General features: G+C 44.4%; 2 protein-coding genes across 5 annotated transcripts; both read left to right on the forward strand.

Moving 5' to 3' along the window:
• Positions 1–1286: 1286 nt before the first annotated feature.
• On the forward strand, positions 1287–10092 carry Defb47 (defensin beta 47). 4 transcript variants are annotated; one of them, XM_030247915.1, is made up of 6 exons: positions 1287–1429; positions 2141–2267; positions 2764–2904; positions 3745–3956; positions 6910–7071; positions 9797–10092. In XM_030247915.1, exons 5-6 carry the CDS (start codon positions 7014–7016, stop codon positions 9976–9978), a joined length of 240 nt encoding a protein of 79 aa, XP_030103775.1. In that variant the 5' UTR covers positions 1287–1429; positions 2141–2267; positions 2764–2904; positions 3745–3956; positions 6910–7013; the 3' UTR covers positions 9979–10092. The 4 variants fall into 4 exon arrangements, with proteins under 4 accessions (XP_030103775.1, XP_030103776.1, XP_017171607.1 ...); XM_030247916.1 differs by having other exon boundaries at positions 3766–3956; XM_017316118.2 differs by lacking the exons at positions 1287–1429; positions 2141–2267; positions 2764–2904 and having other exon boundaries at positions 3459–3956.
• Positions 10093–20682: 10590 nt separating this feature from the next.
• Positions 20683–27000, forward strand: Defb43 (defensin beta 43). The gene is made up of 2 exons (NM_001039121.1): positions 20683–20779; positions 26690–27000. The coding sequence occupies exons 1-2, from the start codon at positions 20722–20724 to the stop codon at positions 26839–26841; spliced, it is 210 nt and encodes a 69-aa protein (NP_001034210.1). The 5' UTR covers positions 20683–20721; the 3' UTR covers positions 26842–27000.
• The last annotated feature ends 238 nt before the right edge of the window (positions 27001–27238 follow it).

The raw sequence follows: 27238 nt of genomic DNA on the forward strand, positions 1-27238 counted from the left end.
GGCGTTTGAGGCTAGACACATCCCTCTTCACAGGGACTCAAAATATGCTCTGCAAAGGTCAAGATGCTTTGGTTTCATTTATACTCTGTTCAAAAAAATTAATTTCCACTATAAATTTCTTTTTTGTTATATTATTTAGAAACATGTGAAACATGTTTGGTTTTTAAATCTTTGTTACACTCCTTCATTTCCTTCTCCCGCCTCCCCCCAACCCCTGCTTCTTCCCAGTTTAATTCCGTGCAGACTAAAGGACATCCTGTTGGTAAAGGCAGTCTCATGGAGTTTTCGCCCTCTGATTGACCACATAAGAAGGGTCAGGGACACTTCATCACTGAGATATGAAGAAACCACACATCCTGTTCTGGGATTATTGCTCTGTGTGGGGGTATCTTTCTGGCTGTCAGATTCAGCCTGTACTTTTTTTTTTCTCCTGCTTAGCAGAGTTTGAGGTTACAAATTGCTAAGGTTGCAAAATAGCTTGAATGTTACATGCCATGCTACATCCCTTGGCAGGTCAGAGGACTCCTCTAATTTTTAATCAGTCTTAAAAATAATAAACTTCTTAGAATAAAGTGCCTTTTAAACTAACTCTCTCAATTAATTGTGTGCTCAGCTGTGACTAAGAAGCCCCCGGTGCTTAGAATCAAGAGATTAGGTGCTATGGAGGTAGTGTCGGTGTTTAAAGAAGGCATTTTTCCCCTGCCTATGCCATTCCTCAAGACACTAGCTGATCTAGAGACTTAAAACTCAAATCCAGGCCTCCTGCTTTCTCTCTCACACACAGTGGCTTTTCAGTACTCATGGATGACAGAAGCCTTCAGAATAAATAACCACGCCTCTCAACACCCTCCCCAAAGCAAAAAGTTCCCAGCTTAGTGTCCGAAGCAAATCTACACGCCATAGGGTGAGCAAAGCACTATGGAAGTTCAAACCAAGAACTGGGTGTGCAATGAATCATTATCAAGTCTGATAATTCCGGGAAATGACTCCTAGCCAAATATCCAGTCACTTAGTAAGCCAGCAGGTTCCCAGCAGAGCCTAACCCACTGTAACTTAATATAGATGCCTGTAGGATCACAAACTTTCCTCTGTAGCCAAAATGTTTGGAGACCATGTTCCTATTTAACAAGGTTTCCTGATCAAAACTGTGCATGCCACCACATCCTTGGTGAATCCAGTGACTGAGAGAACAAAGATCCTTTAGTCTTCCCATGCAGATCACTCTACAGAACACTGCCACGAACATCCCTAATGAGGTACAGAGGGACACTCATTGTCCAGACAAAGGCATCCCACTGATGCCAGCAAGCCACAGGGTAATCTTCACTGCCTCCTGGATGCAAGGCCAGGCCTTCTTCCGTGAGCTTTGCCACTTTCTTCTTTATGAATCAAGTTCTCCCAGGCAACGGTAAACTCTACAGGTGCTTAGGTAAGAGGAAGATGTCAGACAGGTTGTGGGGAAACAATCCTTAAAGGCTAGGCATTATCACCTACAGCCCCAAAAGGGGCCAACCTTCCATTTTCCACTACAACTGTAACTTAGAGAAAATGAAGTCAGGGGTGTTTCCAGTGTTTGCAGCTCCCTTTACCCACGATAAGTGTGAATTTAATTGGGTAAAGTTACTTGGCGTTCCTAGATCTGGATAATTTAAAAACTGGGGTGATTCTAGTAAATCTTTATCGTCAGAATTCTGTTTATTCAGGAGAGGAGTTACCTACCTTGACCACTTGCCTAAGAGCTCTGTAGGACCAGGCAGATGGACTGGTGGGACTTGTGGCCTCGGGACCACATGTGGGACAGCAACCTACAATATCCCTAACCCATCACTGTACAGTGCCTGCTTCCTTGGCCTCAACCCTGTGCCTGAAGGCTTCATCCCAGGCCCTGGCCTCCCTCTTCCTTTTCAACACCCAGGCTGTTAAAGTAGACCTGAGATGTGGGAACAAGAGCGCGTATCTAGCATTCAGCATGAACCCTGTGAAATGGGATTTGCGTGGAGTGGCATACACAGGTTCCTGGCTTTAGCTTGGCAAAGAAAACAAATCAGGAAATCTCCTAGAATCCCTAACTATTTAGAGCCAAGGGACAGTAAGCAGCGCTGAGGCTTACAGCAGAAGGAATCCATTCTCATCCACTTAGGTGCCTGCAGGACCTCCAGATGGGATAGAGTCGGAAAGTGGCCTTTCGTCTCAGTTACCTTGGCTGTGGGCTTTATATGCACAAAGAGACACTGATGAAAAGCGTGCAACAGAAAATGCCATGGGAGGTATGATCGTCTTGATAAGCTGAGTTTCCTTTCTAAATACGTGCAACTAGAGACTGCTTACTGCTAACTAGTTCATAGTGCTTCATGCTGGGGGGAGGGGGGAATGGCTTTTAGCACAAATCCAGCTCTGCTTCGGAAAATATGATATGGGGAAGAGAACAGGAAAGTGGGAAGAAAATGGAGATTAAAAAACAAACCAGTTTCACATTGCAGCTACTCACTGTGCACTGACTCCCTGCTGGAAAGCAAATACACAAAGGAAATCACATGCTGATCTCTGATCCCCACAAAGTCACCCGCTATGCAATATGGGTTGTTACATGAGACCCTATCTCAAAAATTTTTAATTAAAAAAAAAATCCAAAAAGCCTTGAATTTGGAAAAGCTGTTCTGTTTTTTGTGTGTTGGTTTGTGGGTTTATCATTTTGACTTGGGTTGATCTGGTTTTGTTTTGTTCCTTTGATTGTTTTTGTGTGTTTTTGTTTTAATATGACAGGATTTCTTGTAGCCCTTGAACCGGCTGCTTAGCCAGGGATGGTGTTGAACTTCTGCTCCTCCTGCCTCCATCTCACAAGTGCTGAGCTGCATTCCCCACCACCGCCACCCAGATTCATGTTCTCACTGCCATTGAGGACAGGTGAGGTTATGAAATGGACAGAGCAAATCCCATTACTTGTCACCAAAATGAAATGAGGAACTGTGTTAAAGTTGCCATAGGAAGGTGGGTCCTCTCCCAAAGTCTTCAGGTAGACATTTGCAGTCCAACTGCAGCTTTGGGAGGTAAGGTTAGGAGAGACGAAGAGAGGGAGGGAGGGAGGTGGAGAAAGAGAGGAAGAGAGAGAGAGAAGGGGGAGGGGAGGAAAGGGGAGGGGAGAAAAAGGGGAGGGGAGAAAAAGGGGAGGGGAGGGGAGGGGAGGGGAGGGGAGGGGAGGGGAGGGGAGGGGAGGGGAGGGGAGGGGAGAGGAGAGGAGAGGAGAGGAGAGGAGAGGAGAGGAGAGGAGAGGAGAGGAGAGGAGAGGAGAGGAGAGTGCAAGCAGATGGGGAAGACGAATAAAGTTCAGGATATAAGATACAACCCTGCCCTTATCACCTCCAGCAGGAGGCCACTAGATGATCTTGTCCTTGCCTCAGTCCCCTTTCCTCCTTTATGGGTGCTGTTTGACAGGATGATGTGTGGATTTGTTCCGAGTGTAGAATCTGTTTGCATCCCAAGGAGATGGAAATGACAGGGCTCCACGCTATGCAATGTCCAAGGTTTAGTAGCAAAAGAGGCATTTTACACAAGTACCTAATGTTACAGCAATTTTTATGAGTCTGCATGACATGTTACAAATGAAGTTCTGCCAATCTAAGGATTTAATATATTCAGCTGCACACCTAAACATAAACAAGGTATGTGAGCTGAGGGGGACAGCGACTATCCACACCCTTGTGCCATAGACTGGAACTAACTACAGCTCAAGCGATTGTTCCTCAGCTCGCTCCTGAATTCTCTCAGTATGCCCAGACCCAAGCCTGGCTCTGAGTGTTCCAAGATCCCTGCACAGCCGTTATGACGCAGCCATGGTAGGAAGCATGAGACATTGAGATGGAGAGACACTCGGAGATTCAGCACGGTGGCCATCTCCCTCAGCCTTACATGCTATGACGAACCTTCTTGCTTCCATGGGACAGCCTAATAATCAAAAGGTAACCTGCATTTACAGTAGTTGGCCAATGAAGAGCCACAAAGCCCAAGAATCAATCAATTTAGATTTCAATTAGCTTCTACCTAGCACTTCAACACTTCAAAGGACCTTTTCTTTTAAACACTACACTTCAAATTATTTCCCAGTCTACATTCTAAATAAAAAAGAGGCTATTGTGTGAGTGTTCTTCTCATCTATGAAGTAATTTTCTGTATGAACCACAGAAAGTTAAATCAATTTAATGCAGTGGAGCAAAGATAACTTTTTGCAGCATGGAGCAGAGGAGCAATCACACACACACACACACACACACACACACACACACACACACATACACACATACACACACACACACACACACACACACACACATACACACACACACACACACACACACACACAATGATGGGATGACCTCCATCTCCTACTGAGCATGGACAGCAACCTAAGTGCTAGCTCAGAAACAGTAAACTCCTGAGAGAGAACGGAAGAGAATTTAACAAGCTGGATAGACAATGTGTTTGTTTGTTTGTTTGTTTGTTGTTTTGTTTTGATCACACTCCAGAAGCCAGGGCAAGGCAGTGAAAATATACAGATGGACTAACAGCAAACTATCAAGAATCCTTCTCGTGGGAGGAAGCAATCAGCAGAACAAAGGGACAAACTACTGACTGCGAGAAAATGTTTGCACACCATTTATCTGATGCGGAATTGATATTCAGAATATATTGGGAACTCAGTATACAATGAGAAAAATCTAATTTTTCTTAAAAAAATAAAATTATTTGAATAGACCTTTCTCAAAAGAAAGCATACAAATAGTCGAGAAGTATATGGAAAAAATTCTAAGTGCCCAGAAAATGCAAGTTATGTCCATATTAAGGCATCCTGTCACCACAGTTGGGGTGGCTATTATCAAAAAGTATATATATATAAACCCCACAAAAGCCAGTGACACTGTGGAGATGGGGAGGAACTCACACAAAGCCAGTGGGGATAGAGATCAGTGCAGCCAGGGAAGGGAGCAGAGTGAGGCTGCTCAGAGTTACCAACAGAACCACGGGATCCAGCAGTCGCACAACTAGAAGGAAATGCAATGGTATTTTCAAGATCCGTCTACACTCCATGTGTTCATTGGAACACGATTCACATTAGGAAAGAAACAGAGCACACCTACTTACCTATCTTTGGAGGGATGGAGAGAATGTGATATCCTGATCACGAATATAATACAATAGCATCCAGTCATTTAAAATGGATGAGATTCTCCCGCTGTCAGGAATGTGGGTAGGGCAGGAGGTTAGTTACAGTGTTCTGTGAAGCCAAGCACAGGAGACAAACACATCCTCCCACTCTGTGTGCTCCTCTCCTTGATGTACACACTCCCCTAACCTGGCAACTTATCCCAGTGAGCTCCCCTCTCATGCAGCCCTTGAAAGGTGTCTGGACATTGTTTTCATCTGTGACACCGTGGGTAGAATCAGGAAACATATGAAGTGAGATCAACCAGGCAGAGAAATGCAGATGCAGCGTGCCCTCACTCGTTAGGGAAGCTTAAAGAAGCTGACAATGAGAGGAGAGTGGACTAGCCATCAGCTGGAGCAGGGATGGGTGACGTGAGAACGTGGAGAAAGGTGCCAAGACACAGACAGTACCAGTGAGAGGAAGAAGCGCAGGAGAGAAAGGTCAGCAGGCACTACTTCTAATATATATTTCTTGATATTTGAGAATGTCATACACATATTAAAATACAATGTGTTTTAGTCATATTCACCACTATTCTTCCCTCTAACTACTCCCAGACCCTCCTCTCCTCTCTGCCCCTCCCCTTCCTACCTACTCCCAACTTTGTGTATCTTTTGTTGTTGTTGCAAGACAGGTCCATAGGCACAATAGTGTTAAAAACATTAGAGGGCTATCCATAGTTTTCTGCTCTGATTTAAAGCCCACTCCTAAGAAGAGAACACAAGCAGTGCTGTAAATCTGGCCAGAGACCCAGAGTTGGGGAGCTCATGGGTTCCAGTAGTAAACCTACTGCAATCATTCGATGAAACTACCGAAGTATCGATCATATCGTCCTCTAAATATGCATCTCTCTACCCATAGATTAGAGCAGCTTTCAGACCTAAACTCACAACTGGTCAAAGTGTGGAGAATAACTGACTATGAAATGTCAGTCACAATTAAGACATCTGTATCACACACACACACATTCACCACGCTCAGGAAGCATTGAAGAAAAGAAGGTAAGATTCTAAGAGACAGAAGTCAGGAGACAGCAGAGCAAAACAATCTCTTCTGGATATGACAGTAACTGTCCTGATGAACTCACAACATCTGTGATCAGCCTGCATAAGACCTGCACCAGATCAAGCCAGTTAATATTTCAGCACAAAGGGCTCGCAAGCTCCCCACATCTGAGAAGCTATGGACAACTTCTGGGAGAGGAAGAGTTGTTGTTGTTGTTGTTGTTTTTTTCCAAATACATGGCCCTGGTAGGTGGACCATGCTCTAGTGGACAATCTCACGCCACGAGCATACAAGGCAGCACAAAGGGAACTCAGTGGGTTATTAGAACAAGATGTGTAACGTCTAATCATACAGTTCAAAACACTAGCGGGGAAGTGCTTGGCCATGTTTGAGGGAGGAAGGTTGCCAATTATCCTAATTTGACCATTACATGCCGTGTACATGGAGCTGATTACAACACTGCTCTCAGCAAACAGGTGTAATTGTTATATGGCATGTAAAAAATTTAATCATGAACTGTGTTTTCCAAAAAAAAGAACTGGCTGACGGTGAACGGTAGTACCACTGGTGAAACTGAGAACACACAGGAAGGAGAAGGACACCATTAACCATCTGGTTCTCTATTATTAGGTTAATTTGTCACCAAATTTAGAAACCCTAAGGTTTGGAAATACTCCCACAAAAGCAGTTTTCCTTCTTTGCAGGTTAAGCTTCACTGGTCAGGAGGAACCACGGGCCCCCAGAAGTGAATAAAAACCCCCGAGCCTCACCAGCACCGACCACCTTCCACACTGCTGGCCACTCGACCATGCGATCCCGTTCCTTCCTGCCTGTCCTCTTCCTCTTTGTGATGATGATGCTGAGAGGTAAGGTGGGAAATGACTTCAGGAGCAGGACTTCTTAGGAGGTCTACTGGGGTGCACACGTGTGCTTTCTCCCCCAATAACTCAGATGTCAGGACATAGACTTGAGTGTCCCAAAGTCCAACACCTTCAGAACTGATGGCATCCCAATTGAGAAAGGAATCAAGGACCCCCATCAACATAAAATGGGGACAAAGAACCCCACCACGGAGAGGAGAAGCCCAATTAATAGAAATAGAGAGAAAAGCTACTTGATGTAAGGCTTAAGTTGGTATACTTTAAAAGAAATGGGCTACCGTCAGCATCTCACTCTCCAAAGAGAGTAAAGATTAGTTTATATCGCTGAGGGGATGGAGGTATACAGAGTTGATTGGTGAGAAGTGTATGTAAGTACTAGAAACAAATGAAAAACAGGGGAGCAGGGGGATTATGGGGAAAGTAAAGACAACGGGAAGCTTCAGTGAAGGCCGCGTCCCTGAGACCCACAGTTCATGCATCTGAATGTTAGAATCTAGAATCAAGGGCAAACCACACCAGCCCTCTCTGACTGTTCCATGCAGAACCTGGTGAGAACCTTATACAAATCTTTTCCCCACTACTTTTTAGAAGAAAGGGGGCTTGCTGGGTATACTTCAGGAGCAGAGGACTGGACAGTAGTGAAAGCCCGGCTCACCACCTGCAGGATGCCCACATCTCTCAAACTACTGTCTGTCCTCACTGAGAGAGCCCTTCTTGGTTCATCTCTGAGATTCTTTTGAGCACAGCCAAAGGCTCCCACTAGTGAACTTGAGTCTAGTTTATGAGCATCCTCATTATCTACCTGGCACATAGCTGTGCTCTCACAAAGGAGACGATCCAATCCTCCATTCACTTCTCAGCTGTAGTCAGAAAGTTTGGCTGCAGTGGACAGACTTGCAGGGACCTGTGATGTAAAATAGGAAGTTACGCTAGTGGCCGCTCTGGATAACAGAACTCATACTTACATGAAGACTATGGTTGTACTAAGATCACCCATGTGGTTGCAGCACTAAACCACATTTCCCTTCCTCTGGGTCCTTGTTATTTTCACCAGTCCACACAGACATAAAAATGCTAACTGGTTTCTACCAGACTTTCCCCTCTAGACCTCAGACTTTCCCCTCTAGACCTCTTAAGTAGTTTCTCTGAGGAAACTACGGAGGGTTTGTGTGTGTGTGTGTGTGTGTGTGTGTGTGTGTGTGTGTGTGTGTGTGTGTGTGTTTGGTTGTTGTTGTTGTTTTGGGGGGGTTGTTTTTTGGTTTTTGGTTTTTGGTTTTTGTTTTGTTTTTTGTTTTTGTTTTTGTTTTGCCATGTATGACAGCATTGAAGAACCAGGGATGCTACTAAGGATGTGAAATGAAATAGGTATGTTATTCCACTTATACAAGGATCTAAAATAAAAGAATAGGTAGTACAAATGGTGGTTATCAGGCCCGGGAGGTGAGGGTGGGAGAAGAAGGACTGGAGAGTTTGATATAAAAATCCAGTTAAACCATTTAATGAATACGTTTTATAGGTGAATTCTAAAACCTCATGTCTTTAGCTCTTAAAAAGGTGAAGAGGTTGGGCCTTATGGTAAGGCTTCTTATCATAATAAAAAGAGTAAGGAGAGGCTGTTTAGGACAAGGAGAGAGCTAGCCTCCTGCAGAGGTCACAGGGAACTCAGAGAGAGACCTGCATTGCAAGTCAGGATCCCTGGCCCCTCCAGAGCAAGCAAGCCTTCCTTTGCTCCTCTCAAACGGGTTACACTGTGAGGATGGAGTAAATCAAAGTCCCGCAGGTCCTCAGTGGAGGGGAGCATGTGACATGACCAGGTCTTTTGTGAGCCCAAGACAGGAAAAGATCAAAGAATCTTACTTTTATTTTTTATTGTTTAAGAATTTAATGCACACATATAATATCTTTTGATCAAACCCACCCCCTAATCCCTCTTTCCAATCTTCTATCCCCCCCACCTTTTTTTCCCTCTCCTAACATCATGAGCTTTGTTTTAAAACCACCGAGTCTACTTTTACTGAGGACCATTGCAGAAGCCTGTCATCACCTGTGGAAGTCATGAACCTTCTTGGTGCTAGAAAGGCACTGACATGTGGCCTTAGCTATGCTCTCCTTAACAGCCAAAAGAACTAAGAAAACATGTGGACATACTTGAGGAAAACTTGCAGCTCTGAGAAGTCTCTCCAAGCATGTAGACACAAAAGACGTGGAGTAACTCAATAAGCATGTTTCTTACACAGTTCTGAAGGGGGGGGGGGTGGAAGCAGAAGAAAGGACTGATTTTCTATAAAGTTGGAGATGAGAGCATCTGCATCTGATGAGGATGCTGTGAGCACGGGATGAGTCCTGCTGTTCAAACTGCTCCTGGGTAGATGTATTGATGCTTGTCCGCTGAAGTTCCAAAGACGCCTTCTCCATCATGGTAACAGTAATACTCCATGCATTCAAAGTGTGCTGCTAGGAGGAGGACCACATCTCTGAAACCTCACAAGTTAGCACGCTCACTCCAAGGTGTATCTAATCCCAAACGCTTAACGCACCCCCCCCATTGCCAAAAAAGAGGGTACACTATTTCTGTGTAAGCATTTGGGCTCTCTGTGTAGTCAGTATTATGTCTCCCATTCCAGAGCCATTTTCTAGGATTGTGGCTTTGGGCACATTTACAGTACTTTGAAAGTGAATTAACAGTGTTGTCTAATTCCTTTCTGTGCAGGAAAGGCTGGCCTTGTCCCAGGGGAAAAGCAGTGCATTTCGTTGAAAGGAATATGCAAAGACCTAGCGTGCACATCCTCAGACGATACTATTGGCGTATGTAACGACGTGAAGAAGTGTTGTAGGAAGTGGTGGGTGTTTGAACCCTACCCAACACCCGTTCCCAAAGGAAAGTCTCCTTAGAGGGAAGAACATGATAAGCCCTTCAAACTCCAGAAAACATGGACGAGCTCTGCAGAGTTCTGCTTACTACACTCACCTTCTCCCTTGCCTGCAAATAAATATCCTGCGTCCGTACTTCCTGGTCACTGCAAGCCTTTTAAAAATCTACCAGAAATTAGTAATGGGTAGAAGTTTATCAATCATGTGACCTGACTGACAGTGCTCCTGAGAGTTAGACTAGGGTCCTTACTCCCTCTCCCAAACACAACTTCAAATGGCATGATCTAAATTCTTAAAATCTAAAACAATTACATTTATCTTTAACATCTATCTCAAAAGATAAAAAAAAATCTTAAAGAATAATTCTGGAAGAAAATAACTTTAAAATTTCCCTACATCTCTTAACATAAAGGAGTAGTTGATCTGTGTAATTTTAAAACATGACAGAACATCTTTTAGGCTAGAATATATAATAACACACATGGTTTTGCATGGTAATAATGTTTGCACAGGTATAACAATTATGGACAAATCAGATACATCATAAATATGCCAAAATGAGATGTATAAATGCGTACCACTGTGATTAGAGAGTGTGTGCTCCTCCCTTTATAACTATGACAGTTTAAAAAATCAAGACAGACACATGCAATTTATTAATAAAAATAGCTAAAAGATACGATGAATCCTTACCATCAAGAGCCAACCAGGGCATGAAGGCGCATGCCTTTAATCCCAGCATTTGGGAGGCAGAGGCAGGCGGATTTCTGAGTTCGAGGCCAGCCTGGTCTACAAAGTGAGTTCCAGGACAGCCAGGGCTACAGAGAAACCCTGTATCGAAAAACAAAAACAAAAATAAAACAAAACAAAAGGCAACCCCTTTTTATCTTCCACAAGGGAAGATATTTAAAAAAAAAAAGGCATGTCTTTATTCACTGACAGTCTCAAATTTCTGTGCATATGCACAATACTGAAATGTAAGATCACCCTTTTATACTCTGTACACTGCTTTAGGTACATGACAATCTGGGCTGGTTGGTTTTTTTCAACTTGACACAATTCTAGTCATATCTAGAAAGATGAATTTTTTTAAAGATTTATTTATTTCATGTATGTGAGTACACTGTAGCTATCTTCAGACACACCAGAAGAGGGCATCAGATCCCATTACAGATCGTTGTGAGCCACTATGTGATTGATGGGAATTGAACTCGGGACCTGTGGAAGAGCAGTCAGTGCTCTTAACCGCTGAGCCACCTCTCCAGCCCAGGAAGAGAAATCTTGACTGAGAAAATAACCTCTGTAAAGCTGGCCTGTAGGCAAGCCTGTGGGGCACTTTCTTGATTAATGACTGAGGTGGGAGGGTCTAGATCACTATGGGTGGAGCCACCCCTGAAAGCATGCCCTGGGTTATATAAGAAAGGAGGCTGAGTAAGCCAGTAAGTAGTGTTCCTCCATTGCTTCTGCTCCAGTTCCTGCATTGAGTTCCTACCCTAGCTTCTGAAGAGACTGAGGTAGCAGAATAAACTCCATTTTGTTCTTAAGACTCTATCCTGAGTTAGCTTGTCCTTAGAGACACATGGCCAATGGAAAAAAACAAAAACAAACAAACAAACAAACAAAAAACAGCAGGGCAGATTTCATCTTGACCTCCAAACTCTATTTTAAACTACTATGTAGAAAGCTACTGTCTGATGTCCTTGAAGTGAAATCACCCCCACCTTTGGGCTCTGGGAAAGAGTCCAACATTCTTTTACCCTCTCATGTAATGCCAAGGCTTAGAAACCCCCGATTGTGTGTGTGTGTGTGTGTGTGTGTGTGTGTGTGTGTGTGTGTTTCCCCTTTATAAACCCCTTTACCTAGAGCTAGGAGTCACTCTCTTTCCTGTTCCATCAGGAAGGTTTGTAGCCCAGGCTCGAGCTTGAATAAAGACTCTCATGTGCTTGCATCAGAGTTGTGGTCCCTGGTGGTCTCTTGGGGATCTTGTGAACTGGGCATAACACTTCTCTCAGACTACAAGCTTAAGCTGAAAGAAACCCTTTCCTCCACAGGTGTCTTTTGGGCAGGATGTTAACTAAGTTAACTAAGCAAAATCCATTCCTCTTGTTTCCTGATATGGACCCAAATTTGACAAAAATCATCCTATTGATCCAATAGCATCTTTTAGATGCATCTTCTTACCTTATGGGTCACATGATTGTTTCTAAGTAGGCATCTTTCTGGCTTCTTCGTGCACAGAGAGCTTTGCTTCACTGAAATCTCTTGTAATCACATCAGCTGGAGGGATGTCAATACAGGCCAAAGGGAGGTTGTTGTTGTTGTTGTTGTTGTTGTTGTTGTTGTTTATGTGTGTGCTGTGTACTCTAGTGTGTGTGGGTGCCTGCAGAGGCAAAAAGAGGGCATCAGATTCCCTAATTCTGAAGCAGTTGTGAGCTGCCTGATGTGGGTCCTGGGAACCAAACCTGAGTTCTTGGGAGAGCAGCGAGAGCTCTGGCTCACTGAGCTCTAGGCCCTCCTTACCAAATGTCTAGAGAGAAATTAAAGTCTGAAACTGTAAGACCCCCGAAGCTGGGCCTCTGCTCAAGTCCCGGGATAAGCTGGCCAGCACCCCAGTATCCCGAGAGAAAACCACACCTGATGCAAACTGCAAGAGGTTTTATTATCAGCTAGCTGAGGACAAAGTCCCTCCGCCATGTAGGGCAGGGGAGTTCGACCCCGAGCCGTGACAGTAGGGGGCTTTTAACAGCTAGCTAAGGAATTGGGAGGAGTTGGGAGGAGAGTTGGCTACAGCTCCTTTCTGGCGAGGGGGTGGGGGGAGTGAGCTGCAGCCTCCTCTCCGGTGTCTATCTCTATGTCCCTTGTAGGTCTTCCTACATTTATCGCATCTCTGGCTGTAAGGCACAGAAACAAAAAGGCTTTTTGCTATCTATAGAGAACAAAGAGCTTCTTTTTGGCTGCATTTTTAGAGATCAGGGAAAACAAGCTTGGGGAACGTCCAGGGGCTTTACCTTCCAGGGAGAAACGCTCTAAGTCAGGGTCTCACAAAACCAAAACTCAAGGAACAAATCTAAAGACAATCTAAAGCCCTAAGACATCAAAACCCAAACGAATTAATGCATGAAATGAAATTATCTTTCTCACACTGGAATCCAAAGCTTTCGATCAAATAACTGAGAACTTGAGCATTGGTCTTTAATTCTTCATCATAAAGATCTTTTAGTGAGTTGGGACGCTTTAGTTCACTCAGTATGGAGACTCCTGTGGTCTTCACCTTTCATCAGAGCAAAAGGTTGAATAGGGAATGGAAAGTGACAAAACAAGAAAGCCCAGGAGATGGCTCCACTCCCTCACCACACTAACACAAAGACCTGAGGTTGGATCCTCAGAGTCCCGTTTAAAAGCCTAGCATGGAGCCATATGAATGTAAATCCAATCTTGGGATAGGAGGCAAACAGGAGTGTCCTAGGAGCTCATTGGCCACAGCCTAGTCAAAGTGATATGCTTCAGTTTTAGTGAGAGATGTTCTCAAAACATAGATGTGGAGGAAATAAGAGGAAATATTCCTCTCAATAAGAGAAAATAACAATTATATATGTGTGTGTGTGTACACACACACACACACACACACACACACTGCTCAAGTACCCAATTACACGAAATAAAAATAATCAAGGCAAGCTCTCCACCCATGTATGCGCCCACACAACAGCCCACCACACACACACACACACACACACACATACACAAAATAATAATATTAACTATGTTTTTAAATAAAAGGAAACAGCAAGATCAAAAGAAGGCAACGTAGAAGCTACAGTGCTGTCTCCTCCACAAGAAGAAGTAAAGGAGTAAGCAATGGCATTCTGGAGTGAGTGGCCATGCGACGCAACAAGGAAAGGAAGCTAACCCCTTAAGACATGTATGTGAAAGAAAATGGCCCCATAGGTCCAAAGGGAAGGTGTGTCCTTGGGTAGGTGTGGCTTTGTTGCAGGAGGTCCATGAGTAAGTGGTGGGCTTTGAGGTCTCAGAAGCTCAAGGCAGTTCACTTCCTGCTGCCTGCAGATCTGGATGTAGGACTCTCAGCTCCTTCTCCAGCACCATGTCTGCCTGCATGCTGCCATGCTTCTCAGCATGATAATGGACTGAACCTCTGCAACTGTAAGCCAGCCCCAATGAAATGTTTGCCTTTATAAGAGTTGCCTTGCCCTAACCCCTACTCAGCTGAGATACCACAACATTGTCTACAGCAATCACTGTGAGGATCCATGCTTCCTTGGAGAACACTAATTTCAGTGAATGAACATCTCTGGGATTCCATCATACTTGCCCCCAAGTCTGTAGCCCCATAAACCTATATAGACCCACAAAGCAGAACCCAAGACAATGTAGCGTACAATACAGTGGCAGGTGTTCAGCACAGTGGAATGCTTTGTTCCCCCAAACCTGAGGAACCAAGAGGTTTGACCCTTGTGATGGGAGGCTGAACTCCTTCCCCTCACCTGTTTCCCACTGCTGCTTTCCAGTGCCAACGCCTTCTGAAAGCGCACCTTCCTTACCGCACCAGTAAAAAACATAGGAACACTAAAGTGAAAGGCTGGAAAGAGCTATCCCATGTAAGTAGAAAAAAAAGATGTAAGCAGATGTAGCTATACTCCCAAACTGAGACGGGAAGGATAGAAGAAGGGATAAATAGATCAGTTCAATACGAGGAAGTAACAATTATATATACACTACACACACTGCTCAGAATACCCAGTAACACAAAATAAACATAAACATTGTTAGGCCTTATGGTAATTAGTGGTAACTTGTTAATTTCACACAATCTGGAATTGCCAGATAGATGGGGCCTCTGTGTCTAGGTGCAGTGTGAACCTACTTCCTCAGAACAGAAACATTTCATCCTAGACAGAGGAAGGGGACTCATAAAGACACACAGCTCTTATAGCCCCTGTAAGACTTGGGAAGCTCAGAAAGTCACAAGGTCCATGAGGCTCCTAAGCATAAATGGTTATCGGGGAAGAGGAAATTCCTTGGTGGAACTGCCTGCATGTTGGGCAGGGAGCCTCCACTTCATGAGTCCTCCACTGTAAACCTCTGCAATTACATGCCAGGCCAAGGTCACCTGATATGGCCTTAAGGTATTAAATCAAGCTCAGGTGGGAGAGGCCACAGCACAACTGAGACTGTGACAATTTTATTGAGAGCAACCACGACTTTTTATACCTTTATCAGATGCAGAATATTAATGGCAATTGCCAAAATCAATATAGTTGCAGTTGCCAGAATACAACGTTTGCGAGCTATATAGGAGACACAAGATTAATGTCTAAGACCAACTGTCCTGTCAACCTTCCATGTTTTTTTTGTTTTTGCTTTTGTTTTTTGACTTCCAAAGGAACATACAGAGAAACACGAAGAGGCTTGACTGCTTCACTGCCTGAGGGAGAGCATAAGTCTCTCAGGAACTGGAAAGCACATGGTACCTCAGGAGTTATGGACTCTACCCTGAAAAAACCTATGAACATGCCTCTCAAGGCAGCTAAGCTGGGCCAACTCTACTATGGTTCCCTGCACTCAAACATGCTGGGGCGGGTTCTGGCGATGCATCTTCATATGAATACTCACCAGTGTTCCTATAAGCAAGCAGTGTTCCCTCACTCATGCTGTTTTAAATAACCCCCAGTAAATTCATTGGCTCACCAAGCAAAAATTGAGGGAAACGTCTTGTTGGTCTAATATTCATGCTCTACCTGGGTGAATAGACATTTACACACCACCTGACCTGAGCCCAGTGCACACTAAGAGTCTCTTTTCATCCCTCCATATATAAGTGAAGTGTACCTGCAACACTAGGATCCATAAGGTAAGAAAATATTGACCAGAAATTGATGAATATATGTAGCAATAAGTATTATAAATCCTGGTGTGGGGTTTCTACCTGCCTTAGACCATTTATGTTCCCGAATGAAAAACACAGCCTTGATATTTTTAAATATGCCTTAGGCAGCACAATAGCTAGGCAACTGCCTATCCTCCATGTTGTTAGAATCTACCTTCCTACCAATAACCCCACTATTACTTTCTATGTTTCATTTGGGTTACTCTTAGTTCCCATTAGGCAGCCCTCTGGGCCACATTCTCTTGGCCCTTAGCCCATGGCTGCTCTCTTTTCTCCTCTCCTGTACATTCTTCTTCTACTCCATGATGGCTTCTCTCTCCTTTTTCCTTCTCTGCCCAAGTCCCAGAAACCTCAACCCCACCTATGTCTCTTCTGCCCAGCTATTGGCTGTTGTCATCTTTATTCACCAATCAAAATTAATATGGGTCTCAGGGGCTAAGTGCTGACTCCAGGTCAGCACTTAGCATTACAATGAACATTAAAAGACAAACTCTCAACAGATATATAACAAAAGCCCCTTAAGTAACTTTATAACATTTAAATAGTGAAAGTATAAACACAAAATAAGAACAAATAAAGATACTGTGGATGTCCATGAAGCCCATTCTGTATATTCACACTATTCTGAAAGGAGGCTGGGCATGATCCAAGTATGATATATTCACGTTGGAAAGGTTACATTGAACATAATTTGTATAACTGGTATGCATTGTTTGCTTTGGCAGCACATACTAAAATTGGACTTGTGCGGAGATTAGCATGAATTAAAAAGTAGAAACATATCTGTCTCAGTTGCCATCCTGTCACTGTGGTGACACATCATGACCAAGGCAACGTGTAGAAGGAAGCATTCAATCAGAGGCTTGCACACGGTTTCAGAGTGTTCATGGCCATCATAGCAGGGAGCATAGAGACAGGTAGGCAGGCACTGTGCTGAAACAGTAGCTGAGAGTTCACTTCTGATCCACAAGAGGGGGGGGGGAGAGAGAGAGAGAGAGAGAGAGAGAGAGAGAGGGAGGCAAGACTGGGCCACACACCCTAGTGACATATCTCCTCCAGCAAGACTACACCTCCTAATCCTATCTAAACAGTTCCACTACTGGGACCAGGAATTTAAACATATGGATGTATGGAGGCCATTCTCATTCAAACTACTACAAGAAACTGAGAGGGATAAATGTGACCAAAAAATAAATAATCTAAAATAGTAAGAATTTTTAAAAATTTTTAGAGTGGCATAGTATACGTATTATGTTGTTAAGAATCTTATTGGTTTCTTGGTTTTCAAATAAAGCCATAATATTTAAAGGAGCTGAGAAGGGGAACAGGGATGGGGATCAGGTGCAGGAGAGGGTTTTGGGAGAGGCCTGGGAGAGAGAGCAGAGTTGGTGGGGGCATCTCTGGGACTAGCCAGAGACCTGGATTGGGGGAGGCTCCCTGGGGGTGGCTCTAGCTGAGACTCCTAGCAGTAGGGGGATATAGAGAGTGAAGTGGCCACTTCCTGTGGCTAGGCAGAACTTCCAGTGAAGGGGGAGAGACATCAACCCACCCCACAAAACCTTCCACCCAAAATTTGTTCTACCTACAAGATGCACAGGGATAAAGATGGAGCAGAGATTGAGGGAATGGCCAACCAATGTCTCACTCAACTTGAGACCCATCCCATGGGAGAGAACCAACCCCTGACACTATTAATGATACTCTGCTATGCTTACAGACAGAAACCTACCATAACTGACTCCCGAGAGGCTTCATCCAGCAGCAGATAGAAACAGATGCAGAGATGCACAGCCAAACTTTTAATGGAGCTTAGGGAGTCTAGGGGAGGAGTCAGGGAAAGGACTGAGGAAGCTGGAGGGGTCAAGGACACCACAAGAAGACCTACAGAGTCAACTACCCTGAGCCCATGGGAGCTCACAGAGACTGAAGCAACAACCAAAGAGCATTCAGGAGCTGGATCTAGCTCCACCTGCTGCCCCACCCCATTTGTAGTAGATATGCAGCTTGGTCTTCATGTGGGTCCCCTAACAATTGGAGCAGGGGCTGCCTCTGAAAACTGTTGCCTGTCATTGAATCTCCTTTCCCTAGCCGGTCTCTTATTGGGCCTCAGTGAAAGAAGATATGCTTAGACCTGTTGTTACTTGCTGTCCCTGGGCGGGCAGGTACCTAAGACGGGCTTCCCCTTCTCTGAGGAGGAGAAGGGGCGGGGGGTGATGGGGGAAATTTGTGAGGGTGGGACTGGAAGTAGAGGAGGGAGGGCTGCAACCCAGATGTAAAGTGAATAAATGAACTAATTAATGAAAAAATAGAGTGAGAAAGAAAATCCGGAGTAGGCTGGGTTTGCTGGTATAGGTAGCCTTGAAGCCCAGCTCTGAGGAAGTAGAAGCAGGCTAAGCCCGGTGAGTTCCAAGCCAATCAGGGCTACATAGTGAAACAGTGTCTCAAAGATAAGTTAAATAGACAGTGTAGAGACACAAGTTCAAGCATGAGTGTCTGTGTATACATATAAGAGTTACTAGTATCTTTTTAGTTACTAATAATTTAACAAAGTACTCAATGCAGAGGCAAGGAAAGGAACTGGGTAAGAAGCAGAAACATTAACCCAGAGCACACAGAGCACACAGAGCACACAGAGCACACAGAGCACACAGAGCACACAGAGCACACAGACATTTATTTCCCCAAAGCAAAGTGGGGACCAGGGAACCTAGGGTCAGGGAATGAGTAGGAATAAATAATTCTATGTTTTCTTTTTAAATGTGAGCTTTTGAGAGTGTCACAACTAAAAGAAACTGATGTGAATTGTCCGTACTGTTGAGTAGGGGGGTGGTGTTAATTATGTATTGCCTAGCTAGTGCCTTTCTGGCAAGCTACACTCAATAAAACCCATGATTCCCAGGCCAAAGTTACTATCTGATAGTAAGTTATCTAAGTTCCCCATCTGCTATAACAACGTGTGCCCAATGCCTGATGTCACTCTGACCTTTGAAGAAAGGCACTGGCAATTCTCTCTGCCCTCCCAGAGGTCCCGGGTGATCTGGCAATACCCAGGTGCTTGCCAGCCTATAGTCAGGGTAGAACAGAGCTGATCCTTTGATGTCTATGACGGCAGTGGGCCACTGGGCATCACACAGTGTTCCTGAGCGCCCAGGCAGCACCATCTTGTTCCGGATCTACCACGCAGGGAAACTCATATCAATTGAAGATGTCTCAAAGTCCCTACAGTCCGTGCCTTCAGTGTTCCATAAAGGACCTCTAGTTCTCCTCATAAATTCTATCACTTTGCCTCATAAACTGTGCTTCAAAAAAAACCCAAGGGTTTGCAGAAAGGAGTCAGCAATCAGTAAATTCTGGACTCCTGATCAAAGATGGTAAAAACCCAAGTCAGACTGCCCTGAGTGGGATATCAACAAGCAGCACGTACCCCCAAGGACCATCGCATAGGTTACCCTCTGAGCGTCTAGAATGCTGGGAAAGTGGGGGCCCCGGTGCGTCTGTCTCAGTAACTTAGAGGAGGGAGGACATGAACCTGGGCTTAGAGACAGACAGTGCCCTTCGAGCACTTCCTCCTCTTGCCCTCTTAGTCCGAAATATGTGCTTCCTCTCTCAGGACCTCCACCCATTTCCCAGGTCTCTGTTCATCCACCGTCCTGACAATGGTGTCTTCAAAGTCTCAACATTCGGGGTGAACTTGCGGAGATAACATAACAACAGGTTCCATCCACTGAAACCCCCAAACAGGAGGAGCACCCTAGCCAGCGCTGGCAGAAAAAGAATTCCCGTTTTAGTGATGGAAAGTTCCCAACTTGTAGTGAGTCCATCTGGAAAGCTATGAAGATCATGGGGCTGGAGAGACAGCAAACAGTTGAGAACTTGAGTTCAGTTCCCAGCATCCACCTCAGATTGTTCACAACCACCTATAACTCCAATTCCAGGGGAACTGTGGCCCTCTTCTGGCCGCTTCAGGCACCTACACTCATGTGCGCATTCCTGTACAAAGGCACATACACTTTTTTTTTTAATTTAAAGTTATAAAGATTGTTATCAAGGATATAGACATACTTCTTAGTTTCTAAAGCTGGAGTGCCTCTGCCTTCTCTAAACCTTCCCTGGGCCTCTCATCAGAACCCAGTAGGTCATCTACTCAGTCAGAAATATGGTCGTGTTGCCTTTCCATTGGCTCCTGTGTCATGTGCCTCTGTGTGCTTTAAAATACCTTAATTCTTCTTGTGTAACTTTACAGCTGGGAAGTGTGAACAATTTGTGTTCACTAGGATTTTTAGTATAGAAGTTAGTTGGCCTCATTCAGTTATTCAAATAGTAGTTGAAGCTCTTCCCCACCCCCCAATCCCTCACACACATACACACACACACACACACACACACACACACACACACACACACACACACACATCTCACTAGCCTATGTATAGTTTGGATCCTAATGTCTATTCCTCAAAACACTGACAGATCAGCATGATGTCACATCAAGGGAATACTTTCCCTCTGTAAGTGGAGCCTTAACTGGCATAGCTCCAGAAACCATGAAAAGACACAGGTTGTTAGCTGTATGTCTCCTCACCTTCTCAGGACTGTTGCTACCCTCCCCGCTCTGTGTTCACCATCTGAGCCCACACCCAGCCAGTGTTACATAAATGTGCTTATTAGTGTGCTTAAAGCGAATGACGGTCATGTCCGTTGCATGCTACCTCCTGGTTCAAAGCCTCATTGGAACACAGAGATGTTCTTGCTACTGAAAGGTTCAATAACCATGCGGCAACTTACAACTCCTGGGCCAAGGCCACAGAGAGGCTCTACTCATTCCAGCCTCTGGTTCTCATTGGCCTCCCTCCTCTGCTATGAGGGTCCTGTTCTCCATCCTGGGGGTCCTCACCTTGTTATCCATAGTTCCTCTGGGTAAGACAAAAGCTTTTCATTCCAGGGGCGTGAAAATAGAGGTGGAGGAGATGCAATGTATGTAAGAAATTTGAGGAGTAGAGAAAAGGAAGCTGGGTTAGAAGACCCAGTGAGAGAGGGGAGATGAGGCACATCCTCCGCCATTGTCCTGGGGTCACAGATGCTGCCAGCAGGAGGCAGAGGCCTGTGTTATGTGTTTCTTTAAGGTCAGTTGAAACTCTTATGGTTTTACTTAGTCTATGTGGGGAGTATATAAGGTAGGAATGAAGGCTCTACCTGAGTTCATTTTTAATGTTTATTAGCACTTATTAATTACACATAATAATGGGTCTCATTGTGACACTTTCATACATGTACATGACATATTTTGGTTATATTGAATCCCTCATCTTGCACCCATCTCCCTCTTCAAAGCCCCTTTCCTCTTGCCAGCCAGCCTCTTCCTACCTCCGCCTGCATGAGTTGGTTTGGTTTGTTTGGGGGGGTGATTTATTTTTGTTTTGTTTGTTAGTGTTTGATATGGTAGATTCCCTTGGGTTTGGGGTTTTTGTTTTAGATAATAATATAATTATGCAATTCCCCCTTCCCTTTTCTCCCTCAAGCCCTCCCATATCTCCTTCCATGCTCTCTTTCAAACTCATAGCTTTTTTTCTTCTTTTTTTCAATTAATTGTTGTTGCATGCCCATTAGGGATGTATAACTCTCTCTATATATATATATTGGTAACTATAACCTGTTTAGTCTGTATGATGTTACTTGTATGTATACTTTCAGGGATGACACTTTTGGTATTGGAGCACACCAGCCGTGTGCTCTTCCTGGGGAAGACTGTTTCTCCCACTCTCAGCGCTCCTTGGTTGCCTGTAGTTCTTTGTGTAGAGGTCTCTCATGGGCTTTCCCCCTACACAGCAGCATGTCTGTTACTGCTATCCTTGTTTGGCTGCCATGTATAGGCAGTCATGTTAGTGAGACTTTGTGGGTGTAGCGTCTGACGTCATTAGGAGACACCATTTCATAGCAAAATCCCCACTCCTCTGGCTCTTAGAATCTTCCCATCTTGTATTCCATGTTTCCTGAGCCTTCAGTGCAGGAGAGTTTTGTAGATCTATCCCTTGGAACTAGGCTTCACAACTCTGCATTCTGATTGGTTGTGGTTTTCTATAGTGGTCTCTGTTTATGTTTCCTTCCTTCCTTCCTTCCTTCCTTCCTTCTTTCCTTCCTTTCTCTCTCTCTCTCTCTCTCTCTCTCTCTCTCTTTTGGTCCTTCTCTCTTCCTTCCTTTCATGTGTGTGAATGTGTGTGTGCATGTACATGTGCGTGTGTATGTGTGTTTCAATGAGTCCTATTAGAGTTATTTATAGAAGCATGTGTCAGAGTTCGTTTGCAGGAACACGGGAAAATTACCAATGGTTACATCACTGAAGAAAATGTTTCTCCCTCCCCCCATCAACTACTAGCTGAATATAAATACTCAGGAAGGGTGACCCAGTAGCTCCACCCTCCCCATGGCAGAATGTTGATGGGCCCCCATATAGGAATCTTGTGAAGTTTGTCATAGGTGCTGAAAAGTCATCATGTTGGACCCAGAATTCGGTTTCTCTCTCTCTCTCTCTCTCTCTCTCTCTTTCTCTCTCTCTCTCTCTCTCTCTCTCTCACACACACACACACACACACACACACACACACACCACTACCACCACCACCACCACACACACACACAAAACACAAAATCCTTGCCCCTGGGCCTGGGCAGAAGTGGGGCTATTGATACAGATGTCCCTCTTAGAGATGGGTATTCCACTGTCATTTACTCTCTGTACTGTGACCATCTTTGCAGTCACTGATATCAGCCCAGTGCAGAGAGAAACTTCTTTGCCAGGCTCTGATAGCAGCACTGATCTATGGGCCTAAGCAGCTACTTAGACGGTATTGATGAGTCTGCCATGTCCATTAGCGAAACAGCAGCCGCCTTCCACTAGGGCTGACCACCTCCTGAGCCGCTGGCTTTTGACCAGGTTTGCAGCACCAGATGTGTTCATGGGACCAATCTTCCTGTGAATTAGGACCCAATCTCATTTGAAAGTGGCTGTTTGTCTGTGTGGCAGACTTGCTGCTATTGCACCAGGGGGCTCAGTCTGTATTGTCATCCTACACTGAGCTTATGGCTGAGTGAGACTGTTGGTGACGACCCTCCCTGAAAGGCCACACACCTTTCCACAACGTGAGGGCGAGTCAGCGGAAAGACGTGTCATCACTGTTCCAACCTGATCTTCTACCTCCTGTGATGAAGGCACATGGCCTTGTCAGGGTCTTACCATCGAGGTCTGGTGGGCAATCAACAACAGTTTCGCCTTAATTATTAGCCATGTGCTAAATCATCAATTTACTCTTTCAAATTTAAATTTAAAAATCTACCAGTATTATATAACAAATACCTCTGCCTGGATTTTCATTATCTTCTGATGATTTGTCATTTTGAATGCACACTAGCCACAACTAACGATTTCCCTGAACATTGGTGTTGCTTTCTATTTTTATTTTTTTATTTTTTTTAAAGATTTATTTATTATTATATTTAAGTACACTGTAGCTGTCTTCAGACACACCAGAAAAGGGAGTCAGATCTCCTTACGGATGGTTGTGAGCCACCATGTGGTTGCTGGGATTTGAACTCCAGACCTTCAGAAGAGCAGTCAGGTGCTCATACCCACTGAGCCATCTCACCAGCCCCGCTTTCTATTTTTATTGAGAGATAATTTACTCTTTTCCAGTTTGCCCTTAAGTAGTTTCAGTATGTTTGTAAGTTATGCAGCCATCGGAGCCACTCTCCCTTCCTGACATTCTTCCTTCTCCCTCTTCTGGTGCCCTAGAGGTCTCTCCCACTCTGGACCTTGAATTTAGACACAGCAATACAACCCACGGCCCTCCCGTCTGGCTTCTTCCACTCGGAACAATGTTTCCAAGTTTGTCTCTGCCTGAGCTCATCATTGTTCTGTTACTGAAAACTGTTGCACTGGACTGAAGAGATGACTCAGTGGTTGAGAGCACTGGTTTGACTCCCAGCATCTACATGGTGACTCACAACCCTCTGTCACTTCTCTATAATATGTAGCACATCTTAAGTGATAACAGATGAAGAGAAAGGCATTCTCTGTGTCAAAAAGGAAGGTCCCCAAACTAATCCCTGGTGGGGAGTTGGAGACAGTGCTACTGGCTTAGCCTGGTCATATTTATTTATAGGGCATCTTGAAGAAGAGTGACCAGACAAAACGGGACTGTAGCAGCAAAGATAGATGAGTGAATGCCCCCTGACCATGTGTGTCTATAAGCTGTCACCTCCTTTGGTCATTCTGCACCAGACTTCATGTAAATGGAACTGTGTTTATGTGCTTTTTGTGTTTGCCAAGTTTTACCTCACATTACATTCATGACATGCATCTGTGTAGTCTCTGAAGCTGTGCACCGCTATTCTTCATTTGGTAGTAATTCTATACAGTATTCTATCATATATCCCCGGATTCTTGGGATTCTACATGAACAAATGAATAAGTGTGATAAGCCACATTAACAGAATGAAGGACAAAAATCCTTATTGGTAGATGGAGAAAAGGCATTTGACAAAATTCAGTGTCCTTTTACAGTAAAATCTCTCAACAGATTGTATGTAAAGAGAATACACTGTAACACAGGAAAGCCCACATACAGCAAGCTCATAATATTCAACATGAAAACTTGAAGACTTCTAAGATCAGAGACAGAGATGCCTACTCACAGTCCATATTAACCCAGGACTAAAAATCCTAACCAGGGCAAGTAGGAAAGCAAAGGGAATAACAAACATTTAAACTAAATAGAGGTCTAGCCGCCTCCGATGGTGTGCCCCAGGGCCCCATCTAGGCATCGCATCCTCCCCTTCCTGAATCTCTTTCTCCAGCTTCATTTCTTTGCTTAGATGTTTTCATTTATTCTAGATTCCACACATGACAGAGACCATGCAAAGCTGGGCACAGTGACACACCTGTCATCTAAGCACTTCAGAGGCTGAGCCAGGAGGATTGGCATTGTGAGTTCAGAGATAACCTGGGCTACATGCTAAGTACCTAGCCATTCACGCCTACATAGTGAGATTCTGTTTCAAACTCCAAAGGAGGAAAAGAGGGGGAAGCAGCATTCAGTGCTTTCTTTCTGGTCTGGAGGTTTTGCTTTACGCGGTCTTCTCACTTACTTTCCTGCAAACAGCATATTCCTGCCCTTCTTCATACCCTGATCCATTCTTTAACCACACATCCGTGGACTACCACATAGACTGATCCCACAACGTAGCTGCTATGAATACACTTGAAATAATTTTGCTTCAGGAATTAACCTGCTTTTTTCCCCCACCATAGGTAGAAATGTATAATAAATAATTCTGTCCCTTCTCAGTGGCTGCCCCCTTAACCTACCTGTCTTAGTCAGGGTTTCTATTCCTGCACAAACATCATGACCAAGAAACAAGTTGGGGAGGAAAGGGTTTATTCGGCTTACACTTCCATACTGTTGTTCATCACCAAGGAAGCCAGGAGTGGAACTCAAGCAGGTCAGGAAGCAGGAGCTGATGCAGAGGCCATGGAGGGATGTTCTTTACTGGCTTGCCTCACCTGGCTTGCTCAGCCTGCTCTCTTATAAAACCCAAGACTACCAGCCCAGAGATGGTCCCACCCACAAGGGGCCTTTCCCCCTTGATCACTAATTGAGAAAATGCCTTACAGTTGGATCTCATGGAGGCATTTCCTCAACTGAAGCTCTTTTCTCTGTGATAACTCCAGCTGTGTCAAGTTGACACAAAACTAGCCAGTACACTACCCTTTCCAAAGGAAATTGTCATTTGTCTGTATTCATCTTCTTTGTGTTTTCTCTCACATTCATTTTTAATGTTGTTTTTCTTATATTCTGTGAATGTTTGCTATTCTTTTCTTAAATCATGAACTATTTTAAACAACAACAACAAAAAAATAAGTAATAGGAGCTAGAGAGATAGCTCAATGGCTAGGCTGGAGAGATAACTCGATGGTTGGGTGTCCTGGCTGCTCTTGCGTGGAACCTGACTTCAGTTCCCAGAACCTACATGTCAGATCATCTGTAACTCCAGCTCCAGGGGATCTGACACCTTCTTCTAGCCTCTGCAGGCACCAGGCACGCACATGATGAACAAACATGCATGCAGGCAAAATATTCATACATATCAAGTAAAGCTTTTAAAATTAAATTAGCACTAAAAATAAAAATTAACAACAAAGGGGCTGGAGAGGTGACTCAGCACTTAAGACACTGTTTTTGCAAAGGTTTGGAGTTTGACTCACAGCACCCATGTCAGGTGGCTCACAATCATCTATAACCCCAGCTCTAGGGAATCCAGCATCCTCTTCTGAACCTTGTGGGCATTCACACGAATGTGGCAGACAGACAGACAGACAGACAGACACAACTTCTTTCATTAATTAATGTATTTATTCACTTTCTATCCTGACAGCAGCCCCCTCTCTCCTCTTCTCCTAGTCCCATCCTCACAAGCCCCTCCCCCCACTACCTCCTCCCCTTCTCAGAGAAAGGGAAGCCTCCCGTAGGCACCAACCTGCCCTAAGACACCATGTCACAGCAGGACTAAGTGCATCCTCTCCCACTGAAGCCAGACAAAGCAGCCCAGCTAGGGGAAGGGGAGCCAAAGGCCGGCTACAGAGTCAGAGACAGCCTCTGCTCTAATTGTTAAGGAACCTACATGAAGACCAAGCTGCCATACACAAATTTTTGAAGTAGTAAAAACAAATCCTTTAAAAAAAATAACAACCAACCCCCCCCCCCCAAACAAGCACACAAGAAATAATAGCAAATAAGCAATACAGTGAAATGTATTTGTCTTCTCTTTTCAAAGCCAGGAGCTTCCTTGAGAATCAGGACTGTTCAAAGCACCGCCACTGCAGGATGAAGTGCAAAGCTAACGAATACGCCGTCAGATACTGCGAGGACTGGACCATCTGCTGTCGGGTGAAGAAGAAGGAATCCAAGAAGAAGAAGATGTGGTGACATGTTGAGCTCTGTCTTCTTAGATTCCAGGAGAAGGCACCGAAAGCAGATACAAGTTCCTTGTCTACTTACGAATAAATGGTATGATGAGTAACAGGAACTTCACGACAATTTCATGCTTAGGTGGTCATGTTCACATAAATACACGTCTTATCATGCTGTGAGTCTATTTTCATGTGTATAACATTCAGCAGATTGTGATACTCCATATATACCAGTGTATATCTTCAGAAGATATACACTCCATATATGCACGGTTGGCCTTGGCAATGCTAAATCAAATCAGTGAGTTATTAAGAAGAGGAGGAAGAGAGAAAAAGAAGAATATTGAGAAGAAGAAGAAGGGCTCAGCAGAAAGGGAAGAGGAAAAGATAAAGGAGTAGGGTGGATCTGAGCA

This window comes from Mus musculus, chromosome 14, assembly GCF_000001635.26.
Source record: "Mus musculus strain C57BL/6J chromosome 14, GRCm38.p6 C57BL/6J".
NCBI classification, from domain to species: Eukaryota; Metazoa; Chordata; class Mammalia; order Rodentia; family Muridae; genus Mus; species Mus musculus.

What these genes read in the sequence shown, in the direction of transcription:
- Defb43 (NM_001039121.1), top strand. Translation starts at nt 20,722, where the DNA reads ATGAGGGTCCTGTTCTCCATCCTGGGGGTCCTCACCTTGTTATCCATA. An exon ending in GTTATCCATAGTTCCTCTGG is followed by an intron (nt 20,780 to 26,689) that starts GTAAGACAAAAG and finishes CTCTTTTCAAAG; the next exon opens with CCAGGAGCTTCCTTGAGAAT.
- Defb47 (XM_030247915.1), top strand. Translation starts at nt 7,014, where the DNA reads ATGCGATCCCGTTCCTTCCTGCCTGTCCTCTTCCTCTTTGTGATGATG. An exon ending in TGTGATGATGATGCTGAGAG is followed by an intron (nt 7,072 to 9,796) that starts GTAAGGTGGGAA and finishes CTTTCTGTGCAG; the next exon opens with GAAAGGCTGGCCTTGTCCCA.